Source organism: Budorcas taxicolor, chromosome 10 (genome assembly GCF_023091745.1).
Source record: "Budorcas taxicolor isolate Tak-1 chromosome 10, Takin1.1, whole genome shotgun sequence".
Taxonomy (NCBI): Eukaryota; Metazoa; Chordata; class Mammalia; order Artiodactyla; family Bovidae; genus Budorcas; species Budorcas taxicolor.
In genome coordinates, this window is record NC_068919.1 from 100941964 (window position 1) to 100957856 (window position 15893).

At 38.5% G+C, this 15893-nt stretch overlaps 1 protein-coding gene across 1 annotated transcript in view; it reads left to right on the top strand.

The window, feature by feature from the left end:
- Positions 1-13697, top strand: part of CTDSPL2 (CTD small phosphatase like 2) — a 72707-nt gene extending 59010 nt beyond the window's left edge. Inside the window, exons 9-13 of the mRNA XM_052646961.1 lie at positions 7211-7273; positions 7378-7457; positions 10539-10665; positions 12560-12655; positions 13274-13697. Coding sequence (XP_052502921.1) covers positions 7211-7273; positions 7378-7457; positions 10539-10665; positions 12560-12655; positions 13274-13339 — 432 coding nt within the window. The 3' untranslated portion in view covers positions 13340-13697. The remainder of the gene's footprint in view (positions 1-7210; positions 7274-7377; positions 7458-10538; positions 10666-12559; positions 12656-13273) is intronic.
- The last annotated feature ends 2196 nt before the right edge of the window (positions 13698-15893 follow it).

Sequence of the window (15893 nt, forward strand, 5' to 3'; positions counted from 1 at the left end):
TTTCCGTTTCTCTGGAGGATAAACCTAAAAGATCCAGCTCCAATGGAAACTTCGGCGTGCGTCACCACTGACACTGCCTAGGTCAGACAGATCGTGGTTTGGGCAAGAGTAGCTGAGTGTTTCAGGTGGGCTGCGGCGCTCACTGAGGCGAAGGCGGTAGGCTTTCTGTTGGAATGCTTTTTTTCTTTTCCCTTAATTGATGGTTTTTCCATGAATTGGCTTACAGTTAGATACTGGAAAACATGTTTATTCGTAGAATAGTACAAATGCATTTGATATCTGGGAAAACAAGTGCATGGTCAGTTCCAGTGCACATGCTTTCATCTTTATGCTTAGCTTGCATGGACACAGTGCCAGGAAGCCCATCCCGCGGTGTCACTCAGCTAAGAGGCCTCCACTGTATTTAGTTTCTGTTCCTGCAGATCCACCAATTCAAGACTCTAGGTCATCTCACTCCCTCTTCCATCCAGAAGATGACTTCTATCCTCAAGCAGGACTGAGCCAAAAGACAGATTTTTCACTTAGCTCTTGAGCTGAACCACCTCCTCAGTGACCTTCCTCTGTCTCCATCAAGAACTGGAGCTCAGGTTTTTGAAGATGTAATAGAGCTACCCAGCCCAAACGTGGCTAATTGAAGACAAAAAGAAGATGCCTCATATGTCTCACCACAGTGCCACCAAGCGCAACTGTGTTGTCCAACTCCTCACTCTGTAAAGTATGGCAGGGCATCTGGTTCTTGACTCTGTTCACCAGTAAGACTTTAGCCAGTCAGTGGCTTTCTGAAGATCAGTAAAATCAACAGACTTTGGGTCAGCTGTCCAGAAATCAGATTGTGGTAAGCACTCAAGGAGAGTTAGGATCCTGTAGGGAGCGACTTGCTAAAGTGTGCTTTGTTTTAACAGTAGAGGTGGCTTTTATGGGAAGAGTTGGGGGGAAAGGTGGGTGGGAAGCCCCATGTTTAGCAAAGCTCAGCCTCTTCCTCATTATGATAGTTTGTTTTCTGGGAGGCTTACAGCCTAGGATAATTTTTGTAAGGATTTCAAATATTTTATACTACAGAAAAATAGAAGTAGAAGGTCAGCGGCACCTATCTCTTTTCTGCAGTCTTTCCTAGAAAAGTCAGCATTTTTGCTTGAAGAAGAAAAAAAGCAATTGTTTAAATGAAGAGTTCTGTTAGTAGATACTTAATCAAGCTTTTCCCCCACTCATGCTCTGACTTAAATTGATACTAAACAGGAGGCATTTTGTTTGGACATTCATAAAGTATAATTTTATTGTCTAAGAGTAGTGTGTATACTTGTTCCTTAAAACACCTGGGGCCATGGACACAGTGTGGAGGATGAAAGTAATATTTTATATCTGATATGGAATAATATTTTTGGTAATGAGTTGTAAGTCAGCATTTAAAATAATTTTACCATCCTTATTAGTAAATATGGTCAGTCATTGGTACTAATTTTTTCATCATGCTTTTGTATTCCTTATAAATGTATCTTAAAATTAGAAGTAGTTCATTTAAAAATATACAGAAAATTCTTGTTCAGTAGCTGAAAATATTTCGCAACTTTAGGAGAGGTGACAGTTGACTATTAAACATATTAAATTGGAGTTTTAAGAATTTAGAATTTGGTTTTGAAGGCTTTGTGGGCTTTTGTTTTTTTTTTTGCTTTTAAAGTCGGTAAACTTGATTTTAAGAAACACATTAAACCTTATTTATATATATATATACACACACACACACATACACAAATATGTGTACATACATACTCAAATTGAAAAATTGTGTGTGTGTGTGTGTGTGTGTGTATATATATAAATGGCCATGACTTGAAAAGTATGCTTCATTGCTAATTTTTAATATACCTTCTGTGTGAATACATGAAACATTTTATCCTGTTTGGACTACATGAGAAAATATCTTTTCAAATTTATTTCTGTTTAATACAGTGTAAGGTTTTACAGGAGGTTTTAGTTTGAGAGTTTCATTTGTATTGGTTATGATGGTTCAGTATTTACCTATTCGTTCTTGGACTGATCCACCTACAGATACTATCCCCAGCAGCAATCTGCCTTTTATTGAAACTGTGTGAAGCAAAAGATGACTTGTAAAATCACCCATGGGTTATGAAGTCAAGGCCTCCACAGGCTGTATCTGAGCAACCCTCTTTCTATGGAAAAGATTTGGGTTTTGTCTCTATGATCTGGTATTGATGCAAAGACAGTGTTAACCAAGTTAAATAATTAGGTAATCCGTTGACTTACTTAACCTCTTCTTCAAGTAAAGATAGAGCTTTCTCTTTGAGTGTGGTTGCCCAGTCCTACCCCCATAAAATCCTGCTCTTTCCAGGTATTCTCCTTATGGCTGATTACTTTTAAATAATCACGTGGATAGTAATAATTACTGTTGAAGGTCTTGATGTGCTGGCAGTGTTCTAGGTGCTTTATATGTATTAACTTATTTACTACAGTAACCTTATGTAGGTACTGTTATTATACCCATTTTATAGATGAAGAAACTGAGGTGTACAGAAGGTTTAAAAACATTGTCAGAGCCTCTTCTGTCTCTGTGGTATATACTGGTGTATGTGTGTTGATACTCTTTACCTTCTTCAGTGTTCTTGGTTTTCTGTTGTTTTAAATTCTTACTGCTGATTAAATAAGTAGCACCCACCAATCATCTTTTAATGTTAAAGGTGCCGCACTCTTCAGTGGGTGATGATTAAATAGGTAGTGCCCACTGACCTCTTAACTTGGAGGCACCGCACTCCGCGCTCTGCGGTGGGTGATGATTAAATAGGTAGTCCCCACCAATTATCTTTTAATGTAAAGGTGCCGCGCTCTGCAGTGGGCGAGAGCCACCGAATGTGATCCCTTCTTTTCCTTCCTGCAACAGTGTAGCAATAGGTTCAAAGAATTTCATGAAAACATATTAAGAGAGACTTTTTTTCCAAAATATGTTAGGGTCATATTAACTGTGCTTAAAACTAGAAGTATTTTTCCTAAAAAGATCTGCATGTAAGAATTTTTCCTAGTTTTGCCACAAATTGAGATTGTTGGGTGTCCCCTCGCTTTCTTGGTCATGCTCATAAGGTCACCTAGGTAACTGAGATAATGGTTTAGTTACAGAAATCGGCGTATATGACTGACATTGCATACCTAGACATGAATTTGAATTTAGATAGACGTCCACAAAATATTGTCAATTTATAACTGGATAGCTATTTTAATGACTTTTTATTAAGTCTAGTTCTGTTAACCATTTATAACCTATTAGCATCATCTTAGGAGAAGGCATGGCACCCCACTCCAGTGCTCCTGCCTGGAAAATCCCATTGAAGGAGCAGCCTGGTGGGCTGCAGTCCATGGGGTCGCTAGGAGTCGGACACGACTGAGCGACTTCACTTTCACTTTTCACTTTCATGCATTGGAGAAGGAAATGGCAACCCACTCCAGTGTTCTTGCCTGGAGAATCTCAGGGACGGGGGAGCCTGGTGGGGAGCCGTCTATGGGGTCGCACAGAGTCGGACACGACTGAAGCGACTCAGCAGCAGCAGCATCTTATATGCACAGTTACAGAACGTTCTCTTGTCTTAGTACTAAAGAAAGTACAGGCTGACTGTCACATATCGTCTAAGTTTTGGTAAAATCAGTTCACAATATATTACACAAGATTAGCTATCACTGTTTTTACAGATATTATTCTAGTAGATTTTGTTTTGAAAGTTTACAGCGTGAACACATAATGAAACAAGTGAGGGGAGTTAAGAGGCACAAAGCTCCAGTTCCAAAGTAAATCGAGTCACGAGTCACGAGGATGAAATGTACAGAAGTTCTACATAATAAACATTTCACAGCAGGAACATCTTTGGGTAGTAGGCAGTCTTATTTAAGACATGTGTTTGTATATGGTGTTTTACATAATAATTGCTCACTATTATAGCATTATGCATTAAGACTTTGACTTTTTCAAAGTATATTTGGTTTAGTGATTAAAACTATTTGTTCTGTACCTAGAATAATTGCTGTATAGTTAAAGGAGCATATATACACCACCCTGAAATGAAACTTACGGCCTAGTCTTACATTTGGGTGACTAAGTGATTCTGAAGAGTTGCAGGTGTAAAGGAGGATGGTTTTTTAAATTCTAAGTAGTGGAAGGATGTAGAAAATAGGGAGTGAGGAACGCGGGATGGGAATCTTTGTTGTGAGACGGTTAGGAGAAGAAAAGGGCATCTGTGGGGTCGCTTTTGGGGCGTGCAGAGGCGTGTCTGTGTGTATGTGCCTGGCTGGCTGTCTGGCCTAGCCCAGGAAGCGGTGGTAGTCTCGTTGTATCGCGCATGCCTTACAGCTGTTCTTATTTCCTGCTGGACAGTGCTTAGTGCTTCTTGACTTCTGTACATTTCTGCTTCAGTGTATCCATCCCGATGACTTAGACCCTGCTGGCCTTGTGACTCTATTTCTATTTTTCTTTCTGAGATTTTACCTTTACAGCAAATGACAGACCCTCACGTGGTCCCAGTCCCATCCCTGCTCGCTGTTGCTGTGTACCTTTCAACCCTTTTTTCCCCTAACCGCCTCAGTTTCTGCTTATGTCTTTTAATCCTGAAACACCTTCCTGTGTTTCAAATCGTGAACCTGCTCTGAGAGTAGGAACATTTGCAGTGAACAGTTTCTATTCTCGCGGTAGGAAAACACTCTGGCGCTCTGTTCCCCCGTGTCAGCACTGCCTTTCATCCCCAGTAAATGGCCGCATTATGACAGTAATGTCAGATTTTAAGATGTGTGTTGCATTTTTAAGTGTAGTCAAAGTCGTAGAATCATAATGAAGTCACAGTTTTTACCTGATCCAGAAGTGCGAGAAGTGGGAACTGTCCCCTTCGTACAGTGTTCCACTGATTATGCTTAGATAGTGCTGTTTAAATAAAAAGTGTTCCTCTACGGTGGGCGTATTCTAGGTTTCAGAGGAGACAAACCCCAAATTGTAGAGGCCCTGCTTATTTTAATTTACAGTATGAGCAAGTGATAGGGATATTGAAAGCAAATGGAAGCATTTATACACATGCAGAAATGAAGTATTTTTGGTCGTTAAATGCATTTAACTGCTTCTTAGCAGCAGACAGAGGGCTCTGATGGTTCATGGCTTATCATCTTCCATGAGATAAGGTTGACTGAAAAAAAGTATTGACTGAATTGATAGTTTTTTCCTTAACCATTGCAAATATATTTTGAAGTGTTCCATAATGAATATAAATTGATTTTGTCAGTTAAGGTAGGAATATATCTAAATCTGTCAGTTACTTGGACTGTCAAATAAGGTGTGTTGAAAACTACCAAACTATACCAAATATTTTAGGATGCAAATGTTAAAATTAATTAGAAGTGCAAATGTGGTTAAAAATTTTGTATCTCATCCTAAAGGACAGGGATTGGATACTAGTGATTTTGTTATTTGCTAGTGCTGAGAGCGTGTGACTTACTTCATTTTTGATTAGTCAAAGCTGCTGAGATCAGCTGCCTTATAACAGGATTAGAAATGAGTAAATCTCGGTTATGCTGGGCTCCCCTGGTAACTCAGACTATAAAGAGTCTGCCTGCAGTGCCGTAGACGTGAGTTCAGTCCCGGGGTCGGGAAGGTCCCCTGGAGAAGGGAATGGCAGCCCACTCCAGTGTTCTTGCCTGCAGAATCCCATGGACAGAGGAGGCTGGTGGGCTACCGTCCGTGGGGTCGCAAGGGTCAGACACTACTGAGTGACTAACACACACTTTGACTTATTATTCTAGCCTGTACTTGGGAATAGGGTGATATTATTACCATATCAGTAGTTGTTTGAGATTTGCCTTCCACAGTGATCGATTCTTAAGGAAATTCAGTGGCTGTCCTTCTGGTGTGTAGCTGTCCTGTAGTATGTGGTCTTGCCTTTCCTTCTCAATTTTGTTTATATTGCTTAAGGCAGGTTTATTTGCCTAAATCTGTTTATTATTAAACTCAATTTATTTGACAGATCTTTATCATATACTTACTATATATTTGGCTTTCTCTTACACTGTTTGGGCGTTAGAAATTACGAAGACTGTTAGTACATAGTCCCTCTCTTCTAAAATCCTTTGCCCAATTTCCCTGTTCTGCTCTGAGACATTCACGGAACTAGCTTTTTATCAAAGGTCATTTTTGTTTATATGTGTACTGATGACACAGTTAAATATGATGAAGCCTAAATTTTGAATTTGTTGCCACCACAACTTTAAAAAAAAATCTGAATCAAGTGAATCTGGTGCACAGATGTTCTCTAAGTATTTGCTTTTCATGCTTTTTGACTTTAATAATCACCTTTGAGTGAAGTACAAAGTTCTCAAAAATTTTTTGTCACAAAATAAATATAATTTCAAGGCGTTAACGTCTTTTGTAAATCAGTGTTTAGGGGTTGCTCATGACTTCTATTTCTGTGCTTCTTGAAAATATTACAAGAGCTCCATTAAATATAGGCAGAAAGACAGACAGAAGTAAGAGAGTAATGTATTTAGAGTCAGTTCTTTGGTTACTGTAGTCTGTCCTGATATTGTCAGTTGGTTTTGATAACTGGTGTGTTTGATTATTATGTTTTCAATCTCAAGTAGCCCAGCAGTGCTAATTTAGATACCACATCTGAATCAGTAAGTGTAGAACAAGCTTGATTTCTGAAAAATTCTTGTTAGTTAAACCCACCAATCCAGACATCTCCTTCTTAAACATTATTTACCTTAATAGAAATTGAAAATAAAGGTATTCTTAAGCAAGTGAGAAGAAATTCTGAGTGATCATTGAGGAAGGTCATTGAGACAGGTCAGCTAGAGGTGGACACACAGCCTGCCTAATAATTGGATGGATGCTACCTGGCTGGAAGATGGAGCTGATTGGTGGATCAGAATCTCAGAGGGCAACCTGCCATTCTTAGTTTAGCTGTTCATTAAAATTGCATTCACAAAGGTCTATTATATGCTGCTATTTAACTATTAAAAAGTGAAATGATCACCAGCAATTATTATTACCCTACCAAAAGATTGTTTTAAGTGATTTTTGGTATGTGAAATATATTTGGTCAAGTGGTACTTAGTAAACTTTTTTATTCATATGAACTTTTAAATTATATTCGAAGTTAGAACATATCTTATAAATAAGTTGTTTCTGTTTTGTATTTTTATTTGCTGAAGCTTATCTTCGTGTTTTTTTCAGGTTTACGTGAGATTAAGACCATTCTTCAGGGAGTTCCTGGAACGAATGTCTCAGATGTATGAGGTGAACACACTTAAGTTAATTATTTAAGCATTTTTATTTTATTCAATGCAGTGCCCATATTTAGATCATGTGTAATGACTACTTCTTTTCCCCTGAATTTGTAGATCATTCTTTTTACTGCTTCTAAGAAGGTGTATGCAGACAAGTTACTGAACATACTAGACCCTAAAAAGCAACTGGTCAGGTAAATTCAATTAAGAAATAGTGGGAATGTCTGTCACACTGAACTATGAGATTATTATGATTCTATTTAATTTTGATGGCCATTTTTAGTTGGCTGCATTTATAGAGATTTGTTGTGTTAAATGGTAAAAATAAGTGATTTTTAGTTTTTTACCCCCCCCCAAACTCTTTAAGAGTTCCTAATTAAACTCCAGACAGACGTTCTTTAATGGATGCAAAGATCAAATGTGTCTATTCACTTGCACATCTGTACCCTCACTTCGGGGCTGGGGGGACTGGGGGTGTGTGGAGTTTCTCACTGTGCGTGATGTTCTCACTTAATGCCTCTGAGATAATGCATGTTACGTCATCTTTTTAATGACATAGAAATGAAAGTTAATTTTAACAAAAAAGATCAAATTAAACTTGGTTTTTTTTCAAGAGCAAATTTATCTTCCATGGAAAGAAAATGTTACATGAGTCTAATTGGAAATTGCAGTTGGTTTAGTCGCTCAGGTTATTCTGATGTGGACTCAGTTCCTTGTGTGTGTACCCTAAGCTGGCAGATGCAGTGTATCACTGGTTAGATGGGGCTGTTTTCAGTAATTCAAGACAGTTTGAAAATCAGTTTCATCACTTCTGTCGACTGAAGTGGCACCGAGACTCAGCAGTCTCGCTGCGTCCCCTGAAGCATAGGAGCTGATCTCTGAGTTTTGATCAGGAGTTGAGAGGTGCAGGAAAAGGCTCCTGAAGGCTTTGGGAGCTGGGTGCTCATCTTCTTGAATATTTCCTCACATATTCTCCTGGTGGAAAATCCTAAGCTTAGTTTCTACTGTTAATAGTACCTTTATTATTGAGTGGTTTCAACTATAGTGAAAGGCTTTTCCTAATGTCCACATTTAGGAGATTTTCCCCTCTTTAAAAAAAAAAAAAAACATTTAAAGGACCAGAATTTGTCGTTTAGTCAGTTTCCATTTTATCTTCCATATAAACAAGCTTCAGACACACAAATGAAAATGGTATTTTATTTTCATAAAAGTATATTATAATTTATGCTCATTTTACCTGATAATAAAAGCATACAAGTGATCTTGCTCTGATGACTTCACTCATTCTGAAGGTTTCTGTTTAGCACCTCCAGTGTTCCAGGGAACAGTGGTGAGCAGCATACGCCCTTCCCTTTCAGAGCTTTCATTTTGCTAGGGGGTAAATCATAGCCATGCAGTTGCAATGCTACAAGTTAGAAGCCCTCTTTTAAGCTAGTTTTATAAAACCTACGCCTTTGGGAGTTTAAATGTGTTTCATCAAGTTGTATTTTGAAAAACTTAAAACAGGAAAAGCTTGTTGAACTGTGCGTTGCCTGCGCCAAGAGCACTGTAGGGCGTCACCTGTGTTGGTGACAAGGTCAGTCCAGAAAGTCCCACGAGTCTGAATGCTCATTCAATGACTAGCAAAAGTAGTTTCTTTTTAAAATTGAAAATACATGCTACTAACCCTCAGATTGGAGAAGGCAGTGGCATCCCACTCCAGTACTCTTGCCTGGAGAATCCCATGGACGGAGGAGCCTGGTGGGCTGCCGTCTATGGGGTCGCACAGAGTCGGACACGACTGAAGCGACTTAGCAGCAGCAACACTCAGATCCCTGCTAACTGGAAGGAGTTTATAATTGAATAAAAGTAATCATTAGTCTCCATATACATACTCAGCTAGCTGTCCCCTGTGTCTGGTGAGTTGCTGCTATAGAAGAAGTTATCAGTGTGACTTGCAGGTACCCACTGTACCTGCCTCCAATTTCCTTGTATCTGGATGTTTATACAGATAAAATGTAGGATCTTATTTAGGTCCAACCAGAACCTAAATTCTTTTGTCTAGCCTTATATTTTCAAAGTAGGACTGTCTTAACCCTTTCAGACATAGATGATCATTGGAAAAAACTGTTTATACTGTTACGTTTTGTCTGGTTTTAAGATTCTTCCCCTTTTCCATGACCATTGGCACTGATTAAAATACCAGTTACTGGTTGTTCTTAGACCTGTGACAGATTTTGTTGGTAGAAAATGCCCCTTTCTTAAAATTGGAGAATTAAAAATATTATGAATGTGTAAGTCCTAGCTCCTTAAAAGTTGTATAGTGGGATTAAGACACAAGGAAGCCAAACTACCAAACTATCAATGTATGCAGGCAGTGTTTCAGGATGGTCTGCACCAGCTATTAGCAATGCTCAGAAGCTGATATATTCTGAGCGCTACATAGAGATTATGTAAATACTACATGTATGTAAATATTACAAAACTTAATAGCTTTCCTTTTAAAATGATGTCATGGTTTTCAGTTTTCACTGGTGAAAGATCAATTTTGTAACACTTAGATCTGAATTCATCCTTTCATTCAATCCTTGTTTTTTCAAATGATCACACACACAGTTAAAGCACGGGTGTTTGGGAAAAGTTGAAGTGATGGAATGTTTTGGCCTCTGCACCTTTCCTCAAAATCTATATGAGAAACTAAAAACTTTTTTTTTTAATGCCAACACGGAAACATTCCTTCTTACATTTTCTATTCTGGCATGTGCAGGGATAGGGAGGCTGTGTGGCCTTCTGGTTAGAGCAAAGGACTGGGAGCCAGGAGGACCCTGGGTCCCATTGTGGGGCTAACCGCTGACTTACTGTGTGACCTTGGGCAAGTCACTTGACCTCCTTGTGCCTCAGTCAACCATCTGGAAAATTGGTTAAAAAGCAGGACCTCGATGACAACCAGATGCTGCATCTGAACTGAGCTCTCCTGGGTAAATAAATTACAAAAACAATTTACAGAGTTTTTCATCCCTCTTTGTCATTTAAATATAACATTTTGGGATAAACCAAAGTTCTTTAAGACATGGTAATATTTGGTTGTAAGGTTTCAATAATTGCTAAGAATTTTTATAAGACCGTAGCCCGAAGCCTAGGCCCACACTTGTAATTGAATTTCCTTTGTGAGAGAAAATGATAAGGCTTAAACTGTAAAGCCTGTGGTATGTGTACTGTATATATGTTTCAGTACGTCTTGTGCTTTTTACAGATACATTATCTTTTAGTTAATCTGTTTTTACTTTTATGTTTAGGCACCGGCTTTTCCGTGAACATTGTGTTTGTGTACAAGGAAACTATATAAAGGACTTAAATATCCTTGGAAGAGATCTTTCAAAAACTATAATAATTGACAACTCACCGCAAGCCTTTGCATATCAGGTAGGAAGAAGGCTGCCAGACAAGCTCAGACGAGCGCCGCCGAACAGTGTGATGGGGCAGCAGGGTCTTCACTGGTGGAATTTCCTTGTTTAATGTCATCTTAGAATTAGAAGTGCCAAATTAGTATATTCCTTGTGGAAATTACTCTTTTAAATGAAGTACAACATACATGTAAATTTGAAATAGTAAAACCCTAAGAAGGGCGCCAGGGTCCAGCCCCGGTGGATCCAGGGAATTCAATTCTCGATAGCGTCCTTCTTCTTCTTCTTCTTGTCGTTTAGTTGCTGAGTCGTGTCTGTTTTGCAACCCTGTTGACTGTAGCCCACCAGGCTCCTCTGTCCATGGAGTTTTCCAGGCAAGGATAATGGAGTGGGCTGCCATTTCCTCCTCCAGGGGATGTTCCCAGCCTAGGGATTGAACCCAGGTCTCCTACATTGCAGGCAGATTCTTTACCACTGGGCAACTAGGGGAGCCCCAATAGCCTTCTTATCAGTTGTTAAATCAGTAATTGTAATTGTAAACAAACTTGAGAATTACACTGTGTTCTTCTAGTCTGTTTAGTTTGACATTTTGAAATCTTAGACTATTTTGTCAATATATTTATACCCTTTGTCAATGTTTCTTAGACATCTAAATTCAACTCTAGTTGAGTCTGGGGGCAGTCCAGTGTTGAGGACTCAGCACTTTCACTGCTGAGGGCCTGGATTCCACCCCTGGTCAGGGAGCTAGACTCTCACAGGCCGGCAGCACGGCACAAATAGACAGACAGACACACGCGTAGGCAGACGAAGAGATGGGCCATCTTTGCAAGATAGATTTTACATTGAGTATGTTCATGAGATACGACTGAGATTTCCATCAGAATAAATCAGTGCAGAACTGGGATGTGGGAAGGGGGTTGAGTGTAGATGAAACAAGACTTGCCCTCAACTTCTGTGTTTCAGAGAGCCCACAATAAAACACGGGAGAGAATGCATACAAGGGGGAAGGGTGGCACATGGCACTGAGACATGTTCAGTGTAGGTCACTGCTTCTCATTTCCTTGCATTTTAAATGTTTTTAAGAATTGGTTCGTAAATAAAATAATTTCAGTTATCCTCCATCTTAAACACAGTGTTCTGTGTAAATATTAAAAGATATATTATCCTAGAGAATGTTTACTATAAAACAAATATGGTTTGTAGATTTTAGATTTCAGCGAAACACCATTGAGCCAATTTGTTGTGTTCCTCCTGTTTCAGGGCATCTTGTTAGGGAGTAAAATCTGTCGGGAGTAAGCCACTGAATGCGCACATGCTTTCTCGCTGTCTAAGACGGCAGTGTTCCTTTATGCAGAATGCCTCGCACTGACCGATATTCTCTAAAGAGTAATGTTGTCAGTCATGGTAACACAAAGCTTATTTCAATGAATATTTCTTGTGAAGCTTTATATACACTCGACTGGGGCTTCCCTGGGGGCTCAGACGGTAAAGCGTCTGCCTGCATTGTGGGAGACCCGGGTTCGATTCCTGGGTTGGGAAGATCCCCTGGAGAAGGAAATGGCAATCCACTCTAGCACTCTTGCCTGGAGAATCCCATGGACAGAGGAGCCTGATAGTCTACAGTCCATGGGATCACAAAGAGTCGGACACGACTGAGCGACTTCACTGTCACTTTATATACACTAAGAATTACTCTGAGAAACCAGTTAGGGTTCAGTTTATTCCTTAACATCTGTGTCTGGCACTATTAAGATGTCAAAGAATGTGACAGGCATAAACTCTGATGGCATTCCTTTTTTAAAGGAACTTAATAGATTAATATATACTAAAATCTGTTATTCCTTTTTATAGCTTTTCCAACTTAGGCGAACTGTAAATGAGAAGGAGAGTTAATTCCTGATTTATCGTTCTAGCTATCTAATGGAATCCCTATAGAAAGCTGGTTTATGGATAAAAATGACAATGAGCTACTAAAATTGATTCCATTTCTGGAGAAGCTAGTAGAACTGGTGAGTGTATCTTTCCATTTACCTTCATGTTAGGTTTCTGTTGCTTTAACTCTATTGAAATAAACCTTTTCAGTTGTTTTGTCTGTACTGATGTTTTAAGTAAACTTGGTGAGAGATTCGGGCAGAAGTTGAAAAAGATTATACCTTATAAATTATATTATGTTTATCAGTATTTAAGATTTTATACATTGTTTTATTTCACCACACTTCCTATGGCAAGTCACTAACTAGTTGTGTTAAATCGGTCTTGTAGTTCAGGCCTAGAGTTAATGCTTATGGTACTGAAATTTTATTCTGGGAATCTTTTCTGCTATACCCATGGATTAAATTTAAAACTACTGTGTAAAGTAGACTTCAGTGGCTTAATGCTTTACCTGTCTTTTGGTTTGATCTCTTACTGCATCACTGTTCTTACAAAATTGATACATTAATGACAGGCTTTTCTTTTTAATATAAATTTAAGTTTATTTCTATGTAGTGTCTTTGTATTTGGCAAAAATAATAACGTAAATTATAAAATAAATAGCCATCGTTTCCCTGCAAAGTAAGAATGTTGATGATGCTGTGAGGCTCGTGGCTTTTAAGTTACGTGGCTTTTAAAATGTCTGTCCCCAACAGAATGAAGACGTCCGACCACACATCAGAGACCGGTTTCGCTTGCATGACTTGCTGCCCCCCGATTAATTGCAGAGACTTGTCAGACCGCTGGAGGGGAGAGGATGCAGGACCCTTTTGGACTAAGACAAAAGCATTGCCATTACTGTTGAAATTTTGCATTTTTGTACCCGTCTTGCTTTTCTTATCTTGGTGCCCAGTAATAATCAAGGGTTACAGAAAGAGACTGTCTCTCAGATTGAATACACACAGTAGGTAGGCGAAAACAGAAGCGTCTTTAGAACTAGTGCAACTCCAGTGAAATTTTTTTATGTACAGGACATCTGCAGTTTATAAAGAATTCTGTTTCTGCCACCAGCAGTTTGACCTGTAGTCACACAGGATTTTATGATAATAACAGAGATGAAAATGGACTTTTATTTTCTCTCTGTTTGGTGCTCTAAGTGGGTTTGTAGCCACTTTTCTGTTACTTTAAAATTCTCATTTCAACAGGAATGGCCAGTAAAAGTTGTTTTATTTTTCCTGTTAAGGTTTATAACCTTTTTACATTTTTGACCTGTATTATTAATAGATTAGAATTTCATTATGCATTCCTTTTAGTTGAGGCGCTTCATAGTTTTCTGGAAATAGTAGATTTTTAGTTTTTTATTATACATTTGAATGGCCGTTTTCCTGCTTTGTCTGCCTGCATATTGTATATTTGTTTAAAAAATATCCTCTACTTTTAGTCCATGTAAGTTTCATTTAGAGAGAACATGCATTTATATTTTGTTTCTGTAATATTCTACTGTAGGTGAAATCTTTTCAAAAATCAAGAGACTGGGTAGATAAGAATATATGAATGACTTAATATTCAAAAGATGTAGACCATTGTGATGGCGTGTGTTCCAAGTGGTACTATCTCGCAGTGGCACACAGACCTGATGGATAAAGGTATACCTCAGACCTCACTGTGCTCACCAGTCTTTGAGGAGGATGGATTGGGTCACCTGTTGGGCTTGGTTTGGTTGCTGATGCCTTTGGTTTTCTCCAGCAATGAAGTATTCAGCACAGTGATTCAGTATTTTTAGTTCCTTTGCATGGGCTGGTAGTACCTCTGTTATGCTCTCGGTTACAATCAATTCAGACTCTGTGTAACAGTCTTGGTACCGTGCAGTAGCTATGCATAACCCCGTGGCACAGTAGACCCCCAAGCCGCCAGTCAGTCAGGATGCTCTCCTAGCGGCTTTCTGTGCGGCATGAAAATAGTCTTCAAGCCTTGGTTCTCTGATGCAGCTACCACAAGAGGTCGATATTTTTATAGTGGCGTGTAATCTCTCTCGGGAGGCTTTTTATGGAGGTAGAATTTGTAAAAGTTAGGATGCTTTGCCTCTCAACTGCAGTGACATATGCCACAGGCTCAGACTGTTTTTGTGTAAGGATGTCAAAGAGCGGCACTTTTTCTAAAGAGAAGTTTGATATTTTGTATGCTTGTTAAGAAAGTACAGTATTGGAAATTAAAGGTGGACAACTGATAATTGAGGAGTATGTCACTTAATTTTTTATGTATATTACCTGTTTACTTGTACAACTTATTGTACAAATGACATGCAGCTTCATTTTCAAATGAATCCTTAAAATAAGGAAATCTTTTTAGGAAAACATTTAATTTTTGTACTTTTGATTTTAAAGGCATGAGTTATGTCGATTTTCAGTGTATTAATGAAGATTTTAACTTTCCATCAGGTTGAGTGTTTCCTTACTATATTATCTGTTGTGTATGTAGCTAGCATATTGTGTCACTGAACTGTTTAAAAATCTAGCATGTAGAGCAAGCCTGTTTTGTGGAAAATCCTTATTCATTAAAAAAAAATAATCATGGCAGATTTTCTGCAAAAAAAAAAACAACATTTGCAATTCAGAATATTGGGGGTTTTTTTGTTTGTTTTTAATTTAAAGAAAGGTATTTTGCTTGCAGGAAAAAACAATACAGACTCCTTTTGATGAGAATCTTTGGGATGTATCTATCTTAGGGCATCTGGGCATCTCTCTGCTGCTTGTCTCCTGTCTTTCTTGAAATAAAATGTACATATGTTACCTTTACATATGCTCTTGCTCAAAATTGTGAACCTGGTTACATTTCTCCTTGCTCCCTTTTTATGTTCAAACAGCAAAACCTATTTATGGTCTAAACTTTCAGCTTACATTATAATTGCTGAAAGCTTTACCAGTTAAGTACATATATAGACTCTGTGGGCTTTCCCAGAACTAGAAGGGAAAGGTAAGCACCTGTATAAACCATTGTGCCGATAGGCACTTTAAAAACTACTTTAACCACCTTTTATTTGTAAAGCTGCTTTTGATCCCCTGCTGGAGAGTTCCTTTAAGTCAACTGACAAATGAATCAAGCCTAACAAGATTCAGTAAAGAAATAAGCTAAGGGAGAGTCTTCTATGGCCTGAGAAAATTTCTTGATATCAATTTAATATATTTTTTTCATTACTTGATTTGAGTCATTTTGAATTTGTTATTAATACAAAATCTAGAATAAGTCAGAGACCGTTATCCAGCTTCCTTCCTCCTTAATATGTTTTATTAGCCCTTCTTTCCTTTATCTGTTGGTAGATGTCGTCTTGCACATTTC